This window comes from Vollenhovia emeryi, unplaced genomic scaffold (genome assembly GCF_000949405.1).
Source record: "Vollenhovia emeryi isolate VEMERY1.0 unplaced genomic scaffold, V.emery_V1.0 DF939235.1, whole genome shotgun sequence".
NCBI classification, from domain to species: domain Eukaryota; kingdom Metazoa; phylum Arthropoda; class Insecta; order Hymenoptera; family Formicidae; genus Vollenhovia; species Vollenhovia emeryi.
In genome coordinates, this window is record NW_011967131.1 from 249,272 (window position 1) to 265,356 (window position 16,085).

The 16,085-nt window shown below is 38.0% G+C and overlaps 2 protein-coding genes across 2 annotated transcripts; one reads left to right on the top strand and one right to left on the bottom strand.

Annotated features, from left to right (window-relative positions):
- Window positions 1–209: 209 nt before the first annotated feature.
- LOC105560242 (ejaculatory bulb-specific protein 3-like) lies at window positions 210–14,589 on the bottom strand. Its single transcript, XM_012009175.1, has 5 exons — window positions 14,494–14,589; window positions 13,043–13,246; window positions 11,407–11,597; window positions 2,149–2,278; window positions 210–1,569 (listed from the first exon to the last, which is right to left on the bottom strand). Exons 2-5 carry the CDS (start codon window positions 13,242–13,244, stop codon window positions 1,370–1,372), a joined length of 723 nt encoding a protein of 240 aa, XP_011864565.1. The 5' UTR covers window positions 13,245–13,246; window positions 14,494–14,589; the 3' UTR covers window positions 210–1,369.
- LOC105560241 (DC-STAMP domain-containing protein 1-like) lies at window positions 3,390–11,402 on the top strand. The gene is made up of 8 exons (XM_012009174.1): window positions 3,390–3,967; window positions 5,465–5,680; window positions 5,813–6,114; window positions 7,379–7,566; window positions 7,662–7,833; window positions 8,344–8,698; window positions 9,228–9,556; window positions 9,728–11,402. Exons 1-8 carry the CDS (start codon window positions 3,677–3,679, stop codon window positions 10,047–10,049), a joined length of 2,175 nt encoding a protein of 724 aa, XP_011864564.1. The 5' UTR covers window positions 3,390–3,676; the 3' UTR covers window positions 10,050–11,402.
- Window positions 14,590–16,085: the final 1,496 nt, after the last annotated feature.

Sequence of the window (16,085 nt, forward strand, 5' to 3'; positions counted from 1 at the left end):
AAATTATGGAAATATACAATGGAAAAATGTGTATGGACATACTTGATGTACATTTTTATATAAATCTGTATATTTATTCATGTCCATACAATGAAAATACTATTTTACCGAGAAGTCGCTAGATAAGCAGAAAAATATCTTCTGAGATTTTTAATTACAGACATACTCGCGGTATATTTCGAATAACATAACAAATATATTACTTGATATTGGATGCAGCTTGTGTTTATTTCATCACAATGTTTACAGTAAATGTTATAGAATAGCAGCATATAAACTTAAACGAAATTCATATAAGAAAAAATAGGTGAAGAAATCAAAAGAGCAATTAAAATAACAAGATATATGATGTATACATATATATTTTTTGTATAACGACGAGGAATGATATTGTACAATATAATTTTTGTAATTAAAAAGAGTACAAATTAATTTAAAGGCAAATTATAGTACGTTGAAGCTATCGACCAGGTCGTTGCAAAAGTAGAGGTTTGTGCATAACGCTCGCTGTTTTTTATCTTCCTTGTCAATTTATTGCTGTAGATATTTCAACATAGAGTTAGAGGTAATTGTTTCTTCATCGTTATGCATAATTGTATCGAGATTGTTTCACCTAGTAAATTTCTACGTGCAGAATTATGGTTATTTGCAATGAATCCTTTTCAACGCTTCTCTCTCTCTCTCCTCTCTCTGTGCTTTTTCGTACGTTACTTCCCCTTATGTGCGTAATAAAACATTATTATTCTAATATTCTAATTACTACGTCACTTTTAGTCAAATCATTTTCGTGAACGACTGGAATGAATCCTTGCCCTTGTATTCTCGATATTAAAATACATTCTGGTAAGTCTCTTTTATATACATTGCTGATAAATTTTTATTACTTGTTATTTGCCAATCTAAACGTAAGTCGTTGCAGAAAAACCTGTTGTGAAAAACGGCTCGTCTGTTCAAGGATATTAGCTGGTTTCGTTGAATAAAATATTCGTCTTTAAAAGTCAGTAAGTCTGATAAATCAGTGCAGTAAGTGCACATTTAAATGTCCAGGCACGTACGCCTCTAACCGGAGGATTAAATCAAATCTACGGCATGACGCGTTAGTGCGAAAATGCAGCGTAAAACTCAGACGTTTTGTTTTTGTTGGATTTTTTTTTAAATATCCCGTCTCAATGTGTGTACATACATGGAAACTTCCATGCTCCGAAAGAAGATGGAATGCAACAGGGTTTTCCGTTACGTAATCGTTACGTAAAGTAAAACACCGCCGCGTGTGACAAGGATTACAAGGTGAGCAATCAAATCCGGAGGATAGAGCCGAGGTCGCCATTAGAGGTCGGCATTACGGTCCTTACGGCGCGCAGAACGACCTTTAGTCGAGTTGGCCCCCTTCCTTGGACTTGTTCTCCAGGTAGCGCCGTCGGTACGCCCCGGTAGGGTCGAATTTGTCTTCCAACAATTTCCAGTCGTCCGGCTTATTGTCGATCAGATGATGAGAGATCCTGTCGGCCGCGTTTTTCTGCGCCTCGCTACATCCGGCGCAATCGTGCTCCAACGCGTCCGGCAGATTCTCTGTAGGGGGCGAATCGCCAATTATTAACGCACGTGTATATCGTGACGCACTAGCCTGATTAGTTAATGACTGAAGAACGTAGCAAAAAAGCTAGAATACTACAGTTTTATAAATGTGAATTCTTTAAAACAAGGATTGAAAAACTTCCCTAGTAGCACAGTGCATTGGCGAAACGTTGGCCCAATGTTGACTGTATTATTAGAAATGCATTGACCGATATTGTCCAACGTAAAGCCAATATTGGCCATGGAATAAATGTAAATATTGCGCGATAATAATTATACAATATTACATTTATATTGGAAGTGCACTGGCCAATATTTACCAATGTAATGAGAATATTGGCCTAAAATTGATACAAGTACTAGTACGGTTTCTCGAAACTAGACTTGGACCAAGTTCTAGCATCGTGGACGCAGGCCTTAAAAGAGGGTACGTCGAAATCTCAAAGTTGTACTTGCTCTCGCTGAGAAGACGCGGTCCAAGTCTCGGAGTATACACGTTGAATTACCGGAGCTACTTATAGAGCTAAAGAATTAAAGAGTCTTTTGGAGAACGCTTCGACGTGCAACACTTACTTTTGAGTTCCCCCGCGTCCGGGGTGCAGGGGTTCCGTTCGAGCAGGCAACCCACGTATCCGTTTAACAGCCTCTCGTTGTTTATTATCGCGTCCACGTCGACATTGTCGAATTTCGTAGTGTACGCCTCCTCGGCGAGAACGGATGAGGAGGACGAAAGGGCACACACGGTGACAAGGGCGACGACTAGGTGTCTCATCGTACTGGACAAGAGTGGATGCGTTGTTTCCGATTCACTGCTGATGGAGCTCATTACTTCGGATGTCTTATAAGGGGCCTAGACACGGTTCGTTAGTCGCACGAAATCGTCCTCGTGTGTCCTTGCCATAATTTATCGAGAAAAATACGCGCGATGAAGAAGCCACTTCCTGTGTCGGTGCAATAGATATTTCTCTCCGAAGCATTTTTAGAAATCTTCTATCGTAGATAGAAGTTTTTTTTATCAATTATTTTTATTGTAGAGTTACCTAATACTATTCATCAGATTATTGTATAGATTATTTAATTGCTGTAAGAAAATAATATTACTTATATGCGTATATTATTATATACATAATTATTACTTTGTAGATAAAAAGTTTATCTTTTCTTTAATAATCGCCTCGAAACTTAAAAAGACGTTTAATAAACTATCTCAACAAAATAGATATTTAAAATAATAATTTTCTGCGAGAACGAGTGCAAGAAAAGTAGAGTGAGAATAATTGTGTTAGATAAAATTTCTTACACGTTTGACGATACGATGAGTGTAGAAGATTTATCTTATATGGTATAACGATTGTAAGTACTTGTGTCGAGCACAAAAACGTGCAGGTAGAGATAAAGCAGATAACAATCAAGGAATTTATGTGCCATACGTGAAGAGAATTCTCGCGTTCCAATTCTTTTTTCGTATTCCGTAGACGACGTGTTACGTGTGCGTGACCTCGAGTTTTAGACGGCTCGCGTAAGGGCCGATTATATCATCATCGACTCTCGTTATCCATTCCCGCAAAATTCCTCTAATTCGTAAATTTAAATTCCTCGCTCGAGGCATTTTGGCCTTGTATAAATTATCGGCAATTGTAATGCAATATCGTCCTCTATCGCGGACAAAATTGATTCGCGGAAATCTCCTCGTGTAATTGCTACTGTAATCTCGACGGCGTACTTTTGAGGAGCACATAATGACGGTGTCACGTGAATGAATTTACAATAAATTTCCCAAACGTACGATAATTCCCCGCGTTTTCGAGATGCATATTTAATTTTTTACAATCTTATTTCCAAGCGGCAATTTATTTGCGCGCCTCAAGTATTTCGGCGAAAATTCGCGATATTTCGATTAATCGAGGAATTTTATACAGTTGTATTCTAGCCAACTGCGAAGCCCTCTCTTCGAAAATTCGCATCCAAGGGAAAATCGATTGCGTCCGACGGCTGGACATTCGTCTGACTTCAGAGATCAACCCGAAAGTTTCGCGTTTCATAATCCGCGACAAAGTAGCTTATCAGCCGTGGACTTTTGATTTCGCAAAAGGAGAAAACGATGCCCGGCTTGGAGAGGATTAATCGCTGCGGCCGTCTGATCGAGGGAGCGCGGAGGGATTTCCTGAAATATTATCTGAAAAAATGTCCGACCCTATTTCACATCTGCTACGATCCGATCGGCACCCATCGGAAAGCGAGGGCCTTCATCGGATTTCTCTTCGGATTTGTCGCAGCTGTCGTGTTGTACGAGGGCATAATCGTCAATCTACAATTTGACACGTATACCAGCATCTCTCTAGGAGCCATCCTTGTCGCGATGCTATCGATAGGATGCGCATCATCGATACAGGTAATCTCTTTTCTTCTACTTCGCTCACTTCAGCTCATTACCTTTCACTATATACCCTCTTGTATTATTTTACATTTAATTGTAAGCCTAATCCACAATGTGCTCTTTGCGGCTGGAAACATTCTATTTTATAAATTAATAAAATTCGTGTGGCTCAAATGTGACAAACACAAATTTTAAGGAATAAAGGACTAAGAGCCTTTTTCGCAATAAATTTAAAATATGAAATATTTAGACACTAACACCCTGTCACGGCTCTTAGTCCTTTATTTCTTCAAATTTGTATATTCTATTTTATGGTCAATAAATAGAGGAAAGTCTTTTATTATGAGATAGGTTTCCAATATGAGATAGCAGGTTTTCAACGTCCAAATTCAATCACAAATCTCTTTTCGCAACGATTACACGATCTAACAATCAATTTTCCATGAAACAGATTTCACTCGAAGGGCAACAAATTCATGGCGGAACCAACTGGTTCAACAGGATGGTGCCTAATATTAATTTAGCAGAAACTCCGCTATCTCGTATTAGGAGCTCACCTCATAATAGGGAAATGTGTACGAGTTTATCACATCGTACATTATACAATCGTGCACCGTCGACAAATTCTTTCAAGCGTTTTGATTTGTTTATATAAAATAGAATGTTTCCAGATGCAGAGAATACATTGTAGATTTGGCTTGGTTGAAATTGTTGATTATGGAGCGGGATCGAAACGACGCATTTGCCTTGCTAAATATTTTACAAATCGAAACATGCCGTATTTCTGTGAATTTAACTGCGCCGTAACGTGCATTATGTATAGTCACGTCACGCACGTTGCTTTGTCCGCACAATTCGATTCTTATTATATCGGATTACAAATATTTCTCGAGTTAATGTATGCAATTCGACGCGATTTCCAATGATAATGAAAAAAGGTAACTATAATTATAAACAGTTTATACGTGAACTGTGAAACAAAGTGACGTGTTTATTCGATTAGCGGAAAAGTGACGTATTTATTCGATCGGAGGAAAATATCGTAAGATGTCTAACATTAAGCAATAAATCTAGTCGTTCTCACATTGAGGAAAAGTTATTAATATGACTAAATGTTAAAAGTGACAGTCATTTTCTTAGTTAAAATATTTCACACGCAAATATCCATGTTACACTTTCAAGCTTGTACAATAGTATATGATTATAAATTTTATATTTTCGAAAGGCCATTCATTTATCAATGTAGAAAATTGCTTGGCGACCCATGGCTGGCAAATTCTAATTAAAGAAATTCATTGCGAAAAACCCTGGCTGAAGTAATATTTTTCGCAATGAATTTCTTTAATTAGAATTTGCCAGCCATGGGTCGTCAAGCAATTTTCTACATTGGTTAATCAATCACTGGCGTCGAATAATTTTAATAATTTCACAAACTGACGGTTGGGACGCGGTTTCGACCCCATTGACGTCGATTCGACATTAGTATTCTCACTGGGCTGTCGTTTCGAATAGATGAGGTGCATCTGTCTTTTGACAATACCGACCTTCCTCGGCCGATCCGGACACAACGTTCTGAGGGCTCTCATTCTGGGATATGTAATAGCGGGGCCGATATTCAATCTGACGTACAACGGTAAAGAAGTGGTGAGGACTTTCGCTTGCACGACACAGTTGACGTACAACCTGACCCAAACACGCTTCGATCTCATGTTCAAGCCATTCCAGCAGGTACAATATCTCTGTTCATTATAGAATAATAATGCAATGATCACCGAATTTCTGAAGAAGAATAGTTATTTATGCGACAAGACTTACAATTAGCGCAGAAAATCAGCGATCTAACCGAAGTATCTAATGCAGGCGGTGCTCGCCATGAAAGCGGATGCGAACGAGCTGAAGGATACTTTATCTTCGGTGAGAGATTTGATGAGTCCGATAGTCGAGGAAATCGAGGGCGAAGAGGAGATGAGGAGGCTGAAAGAGGAGAACGACTATTTGGATGAGCTCCAGGACGATACGAGGAGGAGCGACGAGATCGAAGAGAAACATGAGAACGAGATCGCGAACGCGAGGTCCGAGGCGGATGTTTACGAGGCGAAGTACAAGAGGAAGATCGAGGCGCGCTGCGAAGAGCAGCTTAGCCACGGTGCCGAACGGTGCAGGTAGGATATTTAACACGGACTTCATCTAAATAACATACGACGAACTTCGATAGTCCGCGAATAATTCAGGCACGTTTCTCGTCTTTCGCGAATAGACTTTCAGAAATTTATTTCCATGCAGATCCGGCGAACGGTACATTGGTACCAACGGCACGATTGGCGTCGCCAGAGACGACGATTCTTTTGCGAGAAGATAAATGAAACCGTAGACACTGTCATAATTTTCGGGAAGAATATCGAATATGAAATTAATTCTGTTCACCTGCATGTAATAACTTCTTCGTTTCTCGCAATGATAATTAGCTGTCGCAAAAATATCACTGCCCCTGATAGCACAGAGAGTCCAAAAAGAATTCTTTCTCAGATCCCGAATTATGGAATGAATTCTTTTTTTATTCCATCTCTGTTATAAAAACATTCTTAAAAGTGCACGAAGAATTTATTTTTATGTCAGCAATATTGAGCTTCCCTTTTCAAAAAGAATTATTTTAATATTCTACACAAAAAGAATCTCCTTTTAAAATTTACCCTGAAAATCTTGTAATCGCGGGACAACATGGCATTTTGAAGAACTTTGAGAGTTTTTTTAAATTTTACCATACATTTTACTAGTAGGGACAGTCAATGTTTCTTCGTCTTCCTGAGTCGTCTATTTTAAGAAACTGCTAACCGAGTTTCATAAGGATGGTCACCATCACATCTTTCGCTTTTGTTACATCCTTACAAATAATACAGGTGCTACGAGACTCTTAAATGTGAGAGAGGGAGATTCAACGGTGACTGTCTCGTAAGACGCAATGACTTCTGTCTAGATTTTTTGTTCTCTTCTATTACGAGATTTTATTCACACTGAAGATGATTCGAAAGGGATCGAAATGTTTGTAATTTTTAATTTTCAATATGAAATGTTATTTATGACGGATTAACACTACGACTCAATCTTTTCTATGGCTCGCACTAGCCTTTCCTACCCTTCATCGTTTTTTTTTAAATTTTGGAGCCTTTGCATTTTACTAGTAAAATGTATGGTAAAATTTCGAAAAACTCATACAATTCTACGAAATGCTATGTCACCCCACGATTGCATGATTTTTAGAATAAATTTTAAGAGAAAATTCTCTCCGCGTATAAAAATTCGCAATTTATCTTCAATTGCGTTAATTCATAAAGAATTTTAAAAAGTAAGTCCTTTTGGAGTTCATAACGACTACTGTGATATTCGGGTGCTTCGCGCCCAAGTTTTACAAAGGCATTTTTTTTCCAGGGATATGTTTGGTGACGCTTACGACAAGTGTTACGACACAGTGACAATTTTCGCGGCCTGGCTGTTATGTTGGCCAATGAAACTCACCTTCGTGTGCAACTTGGTGCAGGCTCTCGGCGGTTCCAATATCTGCGATCCCGAAGGAAAAGTGGACGCCGGTATCGGCGAGGGTTACGTCGCTTTAAAAAGTGAATATCACTCGGTGATTCGATAAAAATTTAAGAATGAGCACATTGAACTTCCCCACGACGTTCTTGCGAGATATCATCTCCTCTTCATGAAGGAGCCAGGGATGCGTTTAGCAAGAGTCTCAAGGACGCGAAACTTCAGTACAGAGTGAGAAAGATGCCGGTGATCCTCGACCTTCATGACGCCACGGACGCTGCCCAGGCTGTGATGCACGAATTCAACTCACGCAGAAGAGTCTTTGAGTCGGTGATGATGATTATCAAAAGGTGCAGCAAGAATGTAAATGATTTTAAGGATGAATCGTCGCGCTTCCTAGAGTAAAAATGAAGAAAATTGTGCGAAACAATTTCGCACGACTTAACAAAGCGTAGTATTGTCTTAAATATATTATTTTCTTTTTTTTTGCTATTTGTTTGTGCATAAGAAAACTTCGGCTTGTTTCGTTGATCTAAAATCCATCGTTATAACATACAAAATAGATTTTGAACAATTCTTTTGCCCACATGAGATGTCACAACAAATCTCATTCTTGTTCCGTATTGCATTGCGTTGCGAGTGTTACGAAGTATTATTTCATATCGTGATTCTTTATTATCTCTGCTCTCACGTATAATATGATACGTCATTTTTATTATATTTTATTTTATTTCATTTCATTTCTCATTTTTTCCCTTTTATTTACGAACGGGCTTTTAGCAGCAATTTTTGCTGGCGCCACACCGTTTGCATGTGTCATTATGCATTGCAATCAATTTATATATACAATAACTATCTAGATGTCTGTCCTTCGTCTTCTTGAGAATCATCGTAAGTGCTCAAACGTATCACGAGAAATATCTGTCCGAGATCGAGCATGACAACGTATGTGTTACTTCGTACTTCCGCAAGATCGACGCGAGACGAAAGGCTCGCGGTAGTCTGACCCTACTGCCACTGAAAAAGATCGAGAGATCGAAGTTTGTAGATCCATACAGTCTGCGACCGGGCGAAGTCGAGCGGGTGAATCTGACCGGCCAAACGGTGAAGTTGATCCTTGAGATGATCAGCGTGACAACGTTTATATTGCTGGACAGGCTCTTCTTCGAGGCGCTCGATTTGGTCAGAAGACACTCCCACATGGAATATACACAGGTTCGAGATTCATGAAGCGACTCAGCGAACCTTGTTACCTCCGGTTAGATTTGAATATTAATTTAAGGTGATGTGTCACACACCTTTTTTTTGTATTAAAAACCTATGGCCGCCAGACTCGAGTTTACCCTACAAACTATACTTGACTGTGTTGGTAAAAAAGATGGCTAAGGGATCCTTTTAAACCCAAGATTCTCTTTCGAAAGGAAATGTTGAAACATGCAACTCAACTTAACAACTCACGTCCCAAGTTTTTAATTCGCCATTTTTGATTCGCAAATTTTATAAAGAGGCCCATTTTGATTAACACATCTAAATATATGTATAATGCAAGAAAAAAAGAGAAATCTATGGTTTTTCGCTTTTGATCTAAAGAAACAGCGTAGCTATGGTAAAAGCTAAGAGAATTTTAAATAAGAAACAACTAGATAACATACGCAAAAAGATAAAACCAAAGCAGTTTTTCCTAACGCATTATATAACTTGTTTATTCTTTCTGATCTTGAACTGTAACTTGTACTTTTCCCAGGCGGGTCATCACGACATGACCTTGGAGGTTCGTGGTATCGGAGTGATAGCTTCTCTGATACGAAGCGTCATCCACGGATTCAACGTGAAGAGGCGAGTTAAGACCGTGGTGTCCAACAGCGCCTGTTTACCGAGGGCCAGCAGAGTACCGAATTACATAATCCTCAAGATCTACTTGATCTATCTAGCCATTTGGCTGTTGCTGCTCACCACCGCTTACACCCAGCGACTGCGACGCGTCATCTGCTCGTTTTTCTACAGAAAACGCGAGAAGAGGCGTGTGCTGTACCTCTACAACGAGAGCCTCAGGCGCAGACTCGGACACGCCAGGTAGAAACGGGATTAAATATCTCGCGATTACGTTCGCACCTCGTCAAATCCGGATAAAGTAGCGGATCTTGTGAATGGTGCTCGAACCATGCTTATGAAATAAAACTCGAATTGGATCGATTCAAATCCTTGTGAATACAAGTCGACCTTGATGTTGATTCCGACATCAAGGTTTATGCGAGCCAGGATCAGGACTCTGGTCAGGACTCGTCGACTGGAGTACGACTTGGATCCTTGGGTTGCTCTGAGGCTGCGCTGGCCGGCGCTTTGCGGTTGGTTGACGATCTTTGCCTGGGCACGTCAAAAGTGCCTCGTCTGTGGCGAAGTGGAGCCGAGGAGAGGTTCGCAGTTCCACAGATGCACGACACCCGGGTGTCCCTTCGTTCATTGTTCCGAGTGTTGGGACGACATCGGCAGAATTTGCTATGCTTGCGCGGACATCGGCGAGACGGACGATGACACGGACGAGTTTGACACACTCGTAACAAAGTAAAAGGAGATTTGTAGATGCGATGGAGCTCGTACATGTCTCATTTGATATGCAGCCTATTATATTGGTGTTTATGACGTGATAAATACCGACACTATCAAATCAATCAAATTTGTATAATGTACCTTTTACTTCACGCAGCCACGTGAGGGAAAAAACCAGCACAAGTTGAGAATTTTATGATTATCTGCTGGATGTTTCCAAAAGAAACCTACAAGCTTGATGAGTACTAATGAGAATTTTCCGTGCTTGTGTAAATAATGTTTTTTTGTAAAGTATACGTAAAAAATACGCAATATAAATTTAATTAATTTGATAATATCAACGTTTCATAACAGTACAACGCATTATAGAAACGTTATCTGTGTATGTACACGTACCGATATTTATTGATCAATTTATAATTGGATTACATAATCTACATAAAAAATGTCGGTCCCAAAATGGAATCCAGTTCCACATTCAATTTTAAATGTATGCATATTTTTTACATTACTTTCAAATTCTACTTCGTGCATCAAACACAGTGAAAAGTCACTCGATTTCCTTATTATGTGCTCTCTGAAGTTTTTGAAGTGAAAATAGAACCATGGAGTGAGAGAATATCTATTCCAAGCGGATACTTCGCTCCATGCTTCTATTTTCACTCCAAGAACTGTAGAAAGTATTTCTTATCTCTTAAGTAGAAAGTATATCTTATCGTAACTATCTTAAAAAGGCTCTCGTGAATAAATCTAGAAATTTGAATAGGCAATGTGAGTTAAACGCAAGATGTCGTGCTTATATATCTTTAATTTAATTAGAGTGTAAACTACAGAAAAAACTTCTTATCGTATCGTGACCCAGCTAGAAATGACGATCGATGTCGAAACGATGTCGAATCGACATCGGCACCGTCAAATTGATGCCGAATCGAAGTCAATGTCGATGTTGATCCGACATCGTTTCGACGAATCATTTCTCACTGGGGACGTTTCCTTAAATTTTATTACTAGTTTATATAATGATTTACATTAGTCGAAAAAAGTTTTTTGTCACGTCACAAATTAAAATATCTCGTTCAATGATAGCCATTTATCTTCGCGTTAAGATCTTTTCCGAGTACTAAAATAGGTGATTAGGATTCAAATGAGAAAAATATCAGACGATTCCGTGCACTACCGAACAATGAGGATAAACGCGATGAGAAATACGGAATGTATCATAATGCATGTATATTATGCACAACATTTTATTTGCATATCTATAAATTCTAATCGTCAGAATCGCAACTAGATAGAAGGCCGATAAGACAATTAACGTTGTGTTATAATAGTTTTGCAGCGTATAATATTCTATCCACGTCAATTCCTGATTAGACCTGAACGCCTTCCTGCTTGGCCATGTCCTCATACTTCTTCACGTAAGTTCCTTCCGGATCGTATTTCGCCTTCAGGTCGTTCCATGTGTCTGGCTTATTTAGCACTAGGAATTTTATCACCTTTCTGACGCCCTGTCTCTGGCGATCCGAACATTTCTCACATTCGGTTTCTAGAGCATCGTTTATGTATTCTGCAATTATATAATAATTATTCGTTTAACGATGTTAAATACAATCAGATACCGATATTTTGTCTCGATAACGTCTCAATAATGACTCGTCCTTTGGTACAATTCGTCAAAGATGTTAACATATGATAAGAGGTGTTCCTCTTAACAAACTGAATATTTATTAGCGTAATTTAGTAAGTGATTAACCACTTCTTCTAGAGAAACTCTTTATTTTTCAAACTGATTTCAACAACAAAATTCCCACAGTTTGCAAGTAAAGTTTTTGCGTATCTTACATCACAAGTTACACAAGTTCTCTGAGAAATATGTCTTTAAAGCTATTTCTAGAAACAAGTTTTTTATTTCAATATATTTACATTCTTCCGGTGTCTTAATGAGGATAAATAATTATGAGATCTTCAATTAAGTATAATTAACGTTGAAATCAATGCTACGCACGCAGATTATCAGACACGAATAGTCCAACTTAATTCTCGTTTGAACAACTCGTTTGAAATCTTCCCAACTAGTACAGGTGATCGTTATGGGCTCAAAAAGCATTCACGTTTTGAAATTGTTTATAAATTAGCATAATTTGTTCAAAATAAACTCAAAAGAATTCCTTTTCGATAATTCAAAGACGGTTCCATACAAGTACATCTTTTGACTTCTTTCTATGGAAGTAGAAACTCCGCTAATCCCATATTAGAATCCTATCTCATAATAGGAGACTTTTCTCTAGTATTATGTAAGATTATACTCGGAGAACTATGTGAGAAGGCACGTCCGTCCGATGTAACGACCACAGTAGTCCACATCGGATGAACGTGCCTTCTAACATAATTATCCAAGTGATACCCAGATATGGATGTCAAACCTCCTGTGTTGTTCAGTTTATTATCAATGACGTAATATTATTGTTGAATTCCTTGAAAAGGAGCACAACCCGTATGGTCGAAACGTCGGATTTAAAGAAATAAACCATCTGCCAGCCTAAAGTCGTCTAACGATTCTTTTTATCGTTAATTAACTATTGGCGATTGACATTCTTTCGTTATTATACATCAAATATGTCTACATATTTTTACATTGTATATTTCTATACAATTCTACACAGTTCTGTATTATTTTATAGATTTATATATGCTTTTATATGAAACATTTTTGAAAAGGAAAAATTACTCATTTATAATTATATATAACCTGTACAATAGTGCACAATTATATATATACATATTTTTCCCATTAAAAAATTGTTCATATAAAAACGTGTACAAATCTATAAAATTATACAGTGTAGAATTACAAAAAATTATATAGAAATATACAATGTAAAAATATGTGTGAACATATTTGATGTATATTTTTACATAATTCTATATATTTATCCATACTGACTGCATGAAAAATTGTTTACCGGGGCTGCATTTATAATAGCGAATAGAAGTTGTGTGTCCAATACTCACTCTTCAGTTCAATGGCTTCAGCGGGACACCGAACATTGGGCTTGTCCAGCACGCAATCGACATATCGCTTCAACAATCGGTCATTTCTAAGAATTTGATCTAGATCTATGTTGTCAAATTTAGTCGTGTATCCACTCTCGTTGTCTGCGTAAACGTAGACGACAGAAATGAGAGCGAACAGGCAAACCACCGCGAGCTTCATGACTGCAACATACAGTTACATAATATCAATAAAAAAAACAATTTTTTCACTCAATGTAGCCATGTCATGTACAACATTGTTGAGTTGAAAATTATAATTTTGATGTTATGTTAGTTGGGGTCCGATTAAACGCGATCGAACAACGGGAAACTTATACAGGTTGTGCGCGAGCGATCTTGAAAGAATTGCATGTAAGGGTACATGTAAAGGTACATTCGTGTTAACAGCATAAGTGAATATCACCAATAAGTTACATAATAAATTTTGCATCGCGATATCCGTCGCGAGAGATCGCGGGAAGCTCGACACGTTGCGTTTTCTAATGGAGTGTCTGCAGGCACGTCCACTCTTCAATAACACATCGAAATTTGCGGATTTGACTCTTCAAGGATCAGACACGGAAACGGTATCAGATTCCTAATGCTTTCACGTTATGAAAATACAATGTCACACAACAATGAAAAATCGAACGTGGCGTGACGTGTAAATGAGACATTTGCATTTTGATCAGACGCGATCGGTGAGGAATGAACTTCAAAACACCTGTGATCTTTTCAAATAGGGTTCATCATTACAACTTCCTTCATAAATCATGGCAAACAATTTTTTCGGGCAAATGCATCTCACTGAAGAAATTTCAAAAAATATCTTGTATCGATTAACGTTAATCAGATCAGTTATTTATTAAGGGTTTTAGACAAGAGAAGCAAACAATAATGCACAATTTCGAACTTGTTATTTGTTGTATATTTCTTTAATTGATTGGAACAGCATTCTTACACGGAGAGAATTTTCTCTTAAAATTGAAATGTGTTTACCCTCATGCTGTCTCAAATAGTACGGGTGATCGGTGTGAACACAAAAGGATTGACTTTTTAAACTTCTCTACGAACTCGCTTTCCTTGGCTAAAATCCTTCACGAACAACTTGATTTAACGTTAATCGGTACAGTAAATTATGTCCTTTAATACGTATATTTTGAACTGTCTTGAGCGTATCTTCTTGAAGCGTATCTGCCCGCAAAAAGTTGATTGGCCCTTCTCAGGAGAACGTCACAAATAAATTTTCATCGATGCAATTATTTCGTTTTTTCATTATGAAATACACTGGCCCACATGTTGGACGGTGCAGACCCGAAAGTTAATTTACTGCGTAATCACGTCCAGCTTCAAAGCGACGAAGGAGTTGAAGGAGCCGTGCCGCGACTAGCCACGACTGCTTCAAGCAGAATGACACGATAAATGCTCACCTAACACGTATTATTCGTAATCTGACGTAATTGTACGGACATACCGGTGTGACTTGACTTTATATACGTGCGAAGACGCGAACGCGGCAGGGTGGGACTGGTATAACGATTTATTCCGTGAATTCCACTTCATCGTCAACTAGCACCTTCACCTTTGCACTCGCGGTGAAAAACCACGTCCCGCGCGCGTCATCGTCAGCTTCAATGACGCACTATAGTTTTTCTTCTCTCAATAGGTAATGGTAAACTTCAAAGCGCAAGTTAATTAGCAAGTGTCAGAACTATCGCTTTCTTCTGAAACAAAGAAGACACCGTCTCCAAAATGCGCATAACTTAAAACCGATCTTCCGCGAACGTATGGAACGTACAGAATGGATGGGATGGAAGTTTTAGATCTATTAGGTACATGATCGTGCATCATCATCGTTTTTTAATCTTTAAATTTGTATACGAAGGCTACTTCAAAAGCGATATGTAACTGATAATTTTAAATTATTCTCTTCTTCACAAAAATATTTCATCGCAAGACTAAAAGAAGCAATTATTATTTGAGATTAATATCAGTATGAGCCAACATCGCGCTCGAAAATAAAATTGAATAAGTGAATAACTTATAAAACTGGATTGTGAAGTTAATATTCAAGGCTTTGCGATGAAATTAAACAACTAATTCTCTCTTGATTTCTGATTTCAGAGAATAATATAGTGGTCTTTCGAAACTCGCTGTACTTTAAACATATTGTGGGCGATGTTCCGTAAAAGTCCGCTCTACTTTTTCTCTCATTTTTTCAAACTTTACTCAAGGACTATAACCCTTCAAGGCTTGACATGGTCATTAATCTTTTCGTCATATTATTAAACAAAAATATCTTTAGTGCAACATACAGCGCGCGCACACACACACACACACGCACACACACACACACTCTTTCTTGCATAATTGGATTTAAACTGAAATAATCACAAACATAATTAATGCGCTGGTTCGAAGCAACGTAGTATGCGAGAAAAATAAAATTGAAGGATATCGGGTAATTAGAAAAAAAAACATCGCAAAAACGTCACACTTTCAATCTATTAACTTGATTAGTTATGACGATGATCTTATGATGTCTAGGAGTAATTGCGACTTATTAAAGTAATTACAATACGTTATTATTATGCATGTCTCATACGAGAAATTGTACTCTCTTGTTGTTAGGCTCAACTAATTAATTTGTATCTTCCTCTGGGAGACTAACGGAGAAACGAGAAGGTATAGCGTTCGCAGAAATTGTCACACAAGTCTTTCTTAAATGAAAATATCGCATAATTTATTTTGCACAATATGTTCGACGAATATTCGTGCCGCAGTACATAATAAGTAAGTTGTAAACAGCTAATTTTCACTTGATCAATTGAGAAAATAGTGCGCACAGTGCAACACGCATGTCCAATATCATACAAACAATTTATTGTGACCAAAGCGGTACTTCATACGTCATTCTTTATCCGACTACAGTTGTTTCATAAGGATTGTTTGTAGGAGGTGGGGAATGGGAAATTTCGATGTTGATACACTATAGGTATAATATCAACTTTATACACATATC